This window comes from Protobothrops mucrosquamatus, unplaced genomic scaffold, assembly GCF_001527695.2.
Source record: "Protobothrops mucrosquamatus isolate PMUCROS unplaced genomic scaffold, P.Mucros_1.0 scaffold769, whole genome shotgun sequence".
NCBI classification, from domain to species: Eukaryota; Metazoa; Chordata; class Lepidosauria; order Squamata; family Viperidae; genus Protobothrops; species Protobothrops mucrosquamatus.
In genome coordinates, this window is record NW_015387037.1 from 29,189 (window position 1) to 38,592 (window position 9,404).

Here is a 9,404-nt window from a genome sequence, read left to right on the forward strand (position 1 = left end):
ATGCCAGCCCACCCCTCCTCCCCCTGCAGTGCCTCCCACAAAGCAGCAGTATTTGTGCCAACCGTTGCTGGATGCTGTCCTTGCCAATATCCGCTCGCCAGTCTTCAATCATTCCCTGTATCGGACTTTCATGCCGGCCGTGACCGCCATCCATGGCCCCCCAATCATGTAGGTGTCACTGTTTGACTCTTGAAGGAGGAAGCAAGCAGATTTCAGATGGGGAAAGGTTTCGGGAAGCGCAGCGGGGCTTAAGCGTTTGGGGACCTCTTGGGATTTGCCATATTTCTGCATAAAGGTGATCTAAAACATGTCCTGTTACGCCCTCCCTTGTCTTAATTAAAAATAAGAAAAATAAAAATCAAGTTTGCTTAATTGTGTTTACAGATGGTCCTCAACTTACATCCACAATTGAACCCAACATTTCTGTTGCTAAGTGAGACAGTTGTGTTTTGCCTCATTTTATGACCTTTCTAGTCATAGTTGTTGAGTGAATCATTGCAGTTGTTAAATTAGTAACATGGTTGTTAAGTGAATTTGGCTTCCCCACTGACTTTGCTTGTCAGGAGGTCGCAAAAGGGGATCACACGACCCCGGGACCCTGCGACTGTCCTAAATACATTGCCAAGCGTCCGAATTTAGATCACGTGACCCTGGGGAGGCTGCTTTGGTCACAAGTGTGAGGAAAGGTCCTGAGTCACTTTTTTCAGTGCTGTTGCAACTTAGAAAGGTCACTAAATGAACTGTTGTAAGTTGAGGACTACCCGGATATCCTGGGGCAGTCAGTCGTTAACGCTTGGCTGCCTGGATGGCCCTCTCGTTGCCCAGGGCTCCGGCGCCGTCCCCTCAGAAGCGGAAGTACGAAGATGATGAAAGGCAGACCATCCCAAACGTGCTGCAAGGGGAGGTGGCGAGATTAAACCCCAAGTTCCTAGTCAACCTCGACCCCGCCCACTGCAGCAACAATGGCACAGTCCATCTCATATGCAAGATAGGTGAGTGGCGAAGACGGCGGCCTTCAGGGTGGACCCACTGCAGGGTCTGACCCCCCAAGTGCCAGTTGGTGCCCAGCAGGGGCGGCAGCTGAGGCCAAAGGGGACTTGGGGACGGTGGAGTAGGAAAGAAGGGTTAGCACTTTTGATTGATGTACAAAAAAGCTTTCAGGTTGTTCTTGCAAGATTTCCCCCAAAAAACAAATGGCACATCTGGTTCCAGATGACAAGAACCTTCCGAGCGTCCCTCCGCTGCAGCTCAGCGTCCCGGCCGACTACCCGGACCAGAGCCCCCTCTGGATTGACAACCCTCAGCAATACGGTAGGGCGTTGGGGGCCGGCCCTTCTGTGCTCAGCTGCTCCGAACCCTCCTCCCCTAAGCCGGTGGGGGGAAATCCTGGAATCACACTGTTGAGCCAAAGACCTTTCAGAATCTGCATGATGATGGGGGGGGGGGCTGAGGGGGGCAGAGAGCAGGTTGGGCAAAGAAATTGCTTCCAGAGAGTAATGCTTCATTTTTAAAGAAGGAAGCAATCAGAGGAAGAACCACCTTTCTCTCCTCCTGGTTATTCAGGGCATTGCGACGCACACAGCCTGTCATTGTGCCTCTTCTTGTAATGTTGTCTCCCTTTGCAGAAGCAAACCCTTTCCTGCAGTCGGTGTATCGCTACATGATGTCCAAATTGTTGCAGCTGCCGGACAAGCACTCGGTCACCGCCCTCCTCCACACCTGGGCCCAGAGCATCCGGCAGGCCTGCTTGTCTGCTGCTTGACCGGCTGGTCGGGCACCGGAAACAAGAGCCTCTGTGGGCTCAGAGCTGGCCTTCCTGCTTGCGCTGCTTCTGCCTTGGCGCCTGGCCAGGCTCTTGAGGCCTACGGGAATGTCCAGTTTTCAGGGGAGGGTTAAAAATGCCTTTGCAGAGAAGAGTTTGTGGAAAGCGAACCGGGTCCCAGGAGCCCCCCTCATGGAAAGATGGGCAGCCGGTCCAGTGCCAGCCCTGCCCTCAGTCGGCAGGAGGACCCCCTGCGCTCTGCTTCTCACAAGGCATCAAGTGGGGGCCGGTGGGGGTCTACCAGGGATCGGGACCTCCGGCTTTTAATACTCAAGTTGATGTTTCTGAGATTTCAGTTTCAGGAATTGGACTGTTTGGACACCCCCTTCCCCGCCTTGGCAGCCTTTCTGAATGTTGGCATTGTTAAGAAGGCATCCTGGATGCTGCCTCTTGTGTCAATCTCTGCGCACTCTGCCATTTTGAAGATTTTCAAGTAATTACTTTGCAGGATGCTGATTAATTGTAGTACAACAGGTGCAACCTTTCAGATACGAATCATTGCATTTGTTTTATTGTAATAAATCTATTGTTACAGTATTTAACATCCAGGCTTTTTTGCCAACCAGGCTTGTATTTTCACAAATCCCTTTGATCTAAGCAGGCTTGCCTGTATTTGGCCTCCAAGCTCCAACTGTGGTATTAAAGGCAGAGTAAACCGCTGCTTTTGAAGACAAACCCGTCTTAGCAATTAAGCACTATAACGGTGGCTTTCTGCAGTGTAGTGAGCATGAAAGCCGGCATACATACAAAGTCTAACAAAAATCAGGTGAGGGGGAAAGGCCTCAGAAACAGCCTGAGGGGCTCTGAACGGCGTTCCCAGGGGCAGGCAGCTGCGGAGTTTCCTGGCTACAGGGCGGTCCTGTGCAGCCTGTTCCTCTGAACGGCTTGTGCTCGCTTCTGCCGCTCAGCAAAGGCGTTCCCCAGCGTCTGCTTCAGGGCGGGCAGCACGGCTCTTTCGGCAGCAGGCAGTGGGGTCAGGATCCGGCTGGAAAACAAAGCGGGCCTGTTGAGGGCCGAGGGGAGACTTCAAGGGGGGCGCCTTTCCTTAAGGGCTTGTACGGGACTCAATTTTCAAGCAAAAGCAGCTATTCTCAAAAGCCAACAAAGGGAAAATGCTCAAAAATACATTTTTATTGGGGTTACATCAAGAATAATGGGTTGATATCAGCATTAACATGTTTTGGAATATGATGATTGGACCAGGAAAGAAACAGACTTGGTCAAAAGCTCCTTTCAGCTGTGCAGACCAAGCGCACAACTGCATACAGGTACACTTCCAAACAAGCAACCCAGCTCTATTTCAAATTTTCTCCGTTATTTTAAGGTCTGAAGTTTTTTAAAAGTTCCAAATTATTATTTTCAAGAGGCAGAAGGCAAAGCACCGTGTTTTGTCTTGCCCAGATGTGGATGTTTTTCTATGATCTTAATTGTCTGCATTTGGTATTTTTCTACAAGTAAAGACCAGAACTTGGAAGCATTTCTGTTGCTGAACTGAGATATTTCAGGTGTGCAGTGCAGAATTTTAATTTCATAATACTAATTAAGGGGGGATATTAAAAGGGGCCTGTGTAAAGCCAGAAAGCCTGCTTACCATTTCTTTGGGGCGTTCCTCACTCTGGGTAACTTTGTGCTCTCCTGGCTCCTAAACAAAAGGGCTCGGATAAGTTCCTCAAAGGGAGGCAGCCCGCCAAAGGGTTTTGGCCCGGAAACCTTGCCCGGCCCCTTGGCAGAGAGTTCCAGCCAGCCAGCTGAAGGGAGCCCGCGGTCGGCCTTGGCTCTTGTTGAAAGAGCCAGCAAAGAGAATGCCAGAGACCAAGGGGCTGCAGAGGATCAGGTGGGCTGGGGAGGGGGCACGTTCTTCCTTCAACCACAACTTCATAATCACTATGAAGACAAGACAACAAGCTAACAAACATTACAAAGAAGCCCATGCATTGTGTGTGTGCCCTGCCCTGAACCTGGCATCAAAGTGGGCAGAACCCAATCTTTGCCTTTTCACCCCACTATCACCAAACCAATCCCAGGAAGAGAATTCCGTGGCTGTATTTTTCCAAGGTCCAATGGAAATTACCATGAGAGCCAGCATGATCCAGTGGGATCCTTAACTCTTAACAACTGGAGCTCACAAGGTGTGTCTAGGTTGCTTGGCTCCAACACAAGAGCCAGGTGGGAAGGGTAGTGGTGAAGAGGCTGGAGTAGGAGGGTGGACCCAGTTCCAGCCTCTCCTTGGCCATGGATTTCCCTGACGGGGGTGTGTGTGTAGGCCAGCCTCTCCTCCCAGTCCAAGAACGAGAGTCCTGAATTAGGACCAGGGAAGGTTGAATTGGCCAGAACATAAGCAAATCAGGTCAATTCTGTGGGACTCGCCGAAGCAGAGCGGAATCAGTTACGGGGTAGATGTGGCATCTAACTTTCTTGCTTAAGAAGTGACCCCTTTTTCTTCAGTGCCACATTCAGGACCCTGGAAAAAAACCTGGAGTCAGAGACCACAGGGGTCTTCTTAAAACCTGTGAGGAAAAGTATTTCCTAAAATTTGAGAAAGCAATTGGCATTTACCAATCAGTCCTCTCAGTTGGGGGGGGGGAGTAATTGCACAATGCTGATTTCAGATTCTCCCTTGGCTCCAGAAAAAAGTGTGTGCCGGACCTTTCAACCTTCAGCTCTGAAACCAGCTTACCCAAGTTGACCAGCTAACATGTAATCTTCAGGAATTCTTTTGGTCTTGTGTATATCATCCAGGCATGATCTCAAGTACATCAGCTGTGGGAAGAGAGGAGAAAACGGCTCTTGTAGAGCCCTCCCTGAGTCCTGCCCAGGGCATCTTTGGCACCCCAGTAGGCAAAGGTCTCACCTCTTGCATCTGCATGTGGTTAATGTTCCACAGCTGGCGAATCACCACCTCACATTCCTCCAGGCTGGGGGGCTTCCGCATGTAGGAAGGTAGCACGTTCACCAAGAAGGGGTTGGACGATGCAGCCGGGATTCTCACGTCTCCAGCCCTGCTCTGGCTTGCCGAGGGACGAGGCAGAGACAGCGGTGACATCCTCCGCTCGCAGACGGCCACAATGTCTCTGCAATGCCAGGCAGGGCAAGATTAGCGCTGGAAAGAGTCAAGCACAGCCTCCACAAGGCTGTCAAAGTCAGGACTCTGAAAAGTATAGACCCTCTAAAATGAATGCTGGTCACCCTTTATCACAAAAAGCTCAAGTCATTACAAATGTGGACAACAGAACAACACTGTTGTGTTAAACTGTAAAAACTAAAGGTTAATAACATTCCCACATTTAAAAAAACTAGGAGCTTAAATAAATACAATTATTTCTGTTTTCTTGTATCACCAAAAAAGAGGGCTTAAATTAAAAATTCAATCTAATCAAATTTAGATGAGAACCAATAAGAATGATCTAGGTAGAATGTGACTCCAATCCCCCAACACATAAAATCATTTAATAATTTAAAATATGAATACAATATATAAAGAGATTTCTAGATGAAAGATGGGGCAAGTTTAGTAGAAAGAATATATTCCCTAGAATATTATATATCTGACATGCAAGTCCTGTGTGTGTGTGTATACATACACACATACACAATATACTTCAAAATTAAATTGAGATATTTAATATGTTTCATAAATTCCGGTGAGGAACTTCAATTCCAAAGACATTTTTAAAAGATGCCCGTCTATTAGATGTTTCCAAATCTTGTCAATTAGTGTTTTTCAAATCTTACTGTATATCAAATCTTACTGTATATTTGTTAGCCACATCTGTTGGCTAGGGCTAAATTTGGGACCATCTGCTTAGTTGAAATTTTTCTTCTGGGCCCCCTCCAGAACATTCATATGTGGTATGTTAAATAGATTCTTGGAATACAAGAAATGGGTTTCAAAGTTCCTCTTATCATTACAATGATTTCATGATTTCCAGAAAAGCACTTTTGTTCTTCTTTTCCCAACCTACATTGATGCCACATACGAACTAATCTACATTTCAGAAATAATTTTAAAAATGAATACATGGAAGATCTGGATAGAAAATGGGTTTAAGCTATGGGTTGATTTTGAGAATGATTGTGCTTTTCTCATTTTCTGCTGCAAAGGACAAATGCTTGCCTGCTATTGGCCATTACATCATCTCCAGGCACCTTAATTGGAATATGCATAATTTTCAGCCTTCCAAAAGCCTAATCTACTCCAAGTGGCAATTAAATCCTTTGACAAGCTACAATTACCCTTCAGAAGAATCTGGGAGATACGAGAGCTTTTAATGGCTGAATGGAATGAAAAATGAGGGATTTCTATTTTGCCTGGCCAGTGGAAAGAAGTGTTAACAAACAAAACACTGATGGTAGCAAAAACTTAGAGAGTAGATAATGTCTACTTGGACAAAAGGTATCTTGGAGTTGTTTAGCTCCAGGCTTGAGCAATTTTTCAAATTGTTGGAAATAAGTGTATCCTTGTAGTTGCTCCATTTCTGCATAATATTCCATGCATTTATTCAATATAGGAAGAGATTTATCTCCAGGCAGTTCTTTCCTTGCAGTTGTTGGGAGAAAAGGTGTGATTGCTCCTGTCTGTGGAATGAAAGCCTCCAGTGAGAGTTTAAGCAACATGCCAGGATTGGATGTCGGAACGCTCCCAACTAAAATTCATCACTGAATGCAGGTTGCTTATGGTGAGGACGTGAATCCACTTCCCCTCTGAGCCAAGACAGCAAAGATGGTGAACCAAGAATTTATTGGTTTGAAAAAGAATGAAGTAGATAATCTATGACAGCAACTTATCAGTTTCACATGAGAAAGGGTCATGTACTGATTCAGACAATCAAAGGGAATCTGTTCTCAAGCTTGGAATTTCATGGGAATTTACAGGTCTTGTTATTAATGTTCTTCAGTATTGGGAGGTTTGTGCATTTGAGTTGCTCCCACCTAGATGACAGAAATGAAAACTTGAAGTGAGCAATTGTCACATAAAAATGAAGGTGAGGAATTTCTTCACGGCATCATAACAGCCGACAAAACAAGGGATCGTTGTTAGGACCCACAAAGTGCAAGTCCATGGAATTTCATCAGAAAACGTCATGTGAGGGGGGAAAAGAATTCAAAGTCCAGGAAAATTCAGGGTTATACTTTTTGAGAATGTAGATGGTGTTTATCACATGAATTCCCTAAATCCAACATCTCTATCAGCTCAGAGTTCTATATGTAAGGCTCAAAAGAGGAGTTTGCAAAGGAAAGTTAATTTTGCTGCCACACAATGCCAGGCCTCACACCTGGTGTGAGCCACCGAAGCCACAAACTTGCATCTCACTGGCTTCCTCCATCCACCACACAGCTCAAACCTGGCACCATGAGACTTCCACCTGTTCTCAAAACCTTCCTGGGTATCTACTGGACTTGAATGAACAAAAGGAAAGAGGCTGGTTGAAAAGATCAAGGGTGGCGTTCCTTTGCGATGGTTTTAAGAGACCTGACCATCAGTGGTAGAAATGTGTAGTGAATGGAGGTGACTCTATAGAGAAATAAATGCAAGGAAAAAAGCTAATTTATAAGGGCTATTTTCCTGTTTATATAGTAAAATATTCCTGATTTAAGATAATAATGGCAGCAGAGGCAATATTTTTCAATCATCCCTAGTGCATTGCTCCAATTACTCAACGGTCTGCAGAACTATTGGATCAGCTATGGATGATTATGATGAACTATGACTTCCATTCACTGAAATGCCTTTATATGTGAATATATGTTTCTCTGTTTCTTCTTTGTAACTTTGTGTATATTTCTCTTGGTTTTTCATAATCAAAAAAGGCAAACACAAAAACACCCTCCTGGAATTACCAGTCGGCCACCCCTCCCCCCCCCAGTTCCACTCGAAGAGCCGGAAGCAGCCGGGGGGGGGCTTTTCTGCCAGCCGAGGGAAAGCGCGGGCAGCTCTTGCGAGCACATCTTGACCAGCAGCCTACTCAAGGCTTGCACGGAAGCCTCGGTTCACACGTACAAAGCCGGACTTCAGAAGTTCATCAACACGGAACAAGAGCTCTCTTACGACTGCCCGGCCACCCGGGTCAGCAGGTAGTGCAAAGCCGATTCGGGGGCTTGGGGGACTCCGGAGGGGCAGCGGGGCCAATTCCCCCCCCCCAGGGAGGATCGCGGGGGTCTAACCGGCTCCGGACCGGCCAGCAGAGCCTCTCCCCTTCCTCTGCTCATCGGCGCACGGAGAGAGGCGGCCGCTTTTGCACCGGGGCAGAAACGGCGCGGCCAGCTGGGCTCTCCCACCTGCCCGGGGCTGCCGCCGCCGCCGCCGCCTGAAGCTCCGGACTGAGGCCGTCGGCGTCCCTCTCCCACTCGGGGCTCCCCTCCGGGGCCGCCTCCTCTTCGGCCAGGGGCTCGCCTTCGCCGGCCTTCTGCTCCGGGGCCTCCGCATCTGCAACAGGAGGGAGACGCCGCGGCGCCCGCTCGCAAACCCGGGCAAAGGTGGCAACCGAGGCGGAGCAAAGGCCGCTGCTCGCCAAGCCCTCTGCGGCCTCCGGCGGCGGGACTGGCCCTTCCTTCCACGGGTCAGCCGGCCGGGCCGAGGGGAAGCGGGCTCCGGCCGGCCCGGCTCCGGGCGCGAAGGCATCCGACGGACCGGAGCTCCCGAGCGGCCCGTCCCGAGGAAGGCCGAGCGGTGGAGAGCCTGAAGGGACGCGGCTCCTTCGCTAGCTGCCCGCGAGGCCGAATCAGAGCCCGGAGCGACGCTATTCCGCGGCGGCGTCCGGCCGAGCGAGCTGCCCCGGGAGTCCCTCGAGGGAGGAGCCGCCGCCGCCGCCGCCGCCGCCGCGAGACGCCTCACTCGCTCTGACCCGCAGGCGCCCCGCGGGGCCCCCCGTCGCCCCTCCGAGCTACTTACCGGCTGGCCTCCCGGCGGCCCCCGGGCTGAAGGGAGCGGGCCGCGCCGCCAGGAGCCCCTCCCGGGTAACCGCCCCGCCTACCTTCCGGGCGCCCCGCCAACTCGCCGGGGCCGCCGCCGGCCCGCTTCGCCTTGTCCCGGCGAGCAGAGGCGCCTTCGCTGTCCGCGGAGAGGAAGCCTGGCGAGAGGCAGGAGAGGCGAGGGGGCGCTCCGGAAGGCCCGCCCGCCCGCGCCCCGCCCGCCCGCCCCCCGGCCCGCTCGCCCACCTGCCTGCTGGAGCAGCGGCTGCATGATGAGCCGGTACTGCAGATCTGCGAGGAGAGAGGGCGGAGAGGGCGGGGTCAGGGCGGAGGGGGGGTCGGGGCGGCCCCGCCCCCTCCCCTCCCCCTCGCCCGCACCCTGGTTGCGCCGCTTCAGCCGGTCGACCTCCTGGTGCAGCTGCCGGAGCGTCTCGCCGTGTTGCTGCTGCAAGAACTGCAGGCTGCGCTCCAGCTCGGGGGCCGCTCGCCTCGCGGGGGGCGGGGGCGGCGGGGGGGCGTCGGCCAGGCCGGGGGCGCCGAGCGCGAAGGGCCGGCCGGGCCGCTCCGCCTGCCCCGCGCGCGGCCAGTGCGGCAGGTGGCCCAGCGGCGGGAAGCCCGAGCCCTGCATGCGCTACCAGCGCCCGGGGCGCATCGCGGGGAAGCCGAGCAGGGC

At 51.4% G+C, this 9,404-nt stretch overlaps 2 protein-coding genes across 2 annotated transcripts in view; one reads left to right on the forward strand and one right to left on the reverse strand.

Moving 5' to 3' along the window:
* LOC107289805 (mediator of RNA polymerase II transcription subunit 15) overlaps positions 1 to 2,359 on the forward strand; it is a 25,395-nt gene extending 23,036 nt beyond the window's left edge. Inside the window, exons 17-20 of the mRNA XM_029284622.1 lie at positions 8 to 168; positions 826 to 992; positions 1,213 to 1,311; positions 1,626 to 2,359. Coding sequence (XP_029140455.1) covers positions 8 to 168; positions 826 to 992; positions 1,213 to 1,311; positions 1,626 to 1,762 — 564 coding nt within the window. The 3' untranslated portion in view covers positions 1,763 to 2,359. The remainder of the gene's footprint in view (positions 1 to 7; positions 169 to 825; positions 993 to 1,212; positions 1,312 to 1,625) is intronic.
* Positions 2,360 to 2,491: 132 nt separating this feature from the next.
* On the reverse strand, positions 2,492 to 9,359 carry LOC114922754 (coiled-coil domain-containing protein 74B-like). Its single transcript, XM_029284623.1, has 8 exons — positions 9,110 to 9,359; positions 8,978 to 9,022; positions 8,794 to 8,889; positions 8,099 to 8,246; positions 4,674 to 4,893; positions 4,500 to 4,582; positions 3,414 to 3,599; positions 2,492 to 2,807 (listed from the first exon to the last, which is right to left on the reverse strand). Exons 1-8 carry the CDS (start codon positions 9,357 to 9,359, stop codon positions 2,669 to 2,671), a joined length of 1,167 nt encoding a protein of 388 aa, XP_029140456.1. The 3' UTR covers positions 2,492 to 2,668.
* Positions 9,360 to 9,404: the final 45 nt, after the last annotated feature.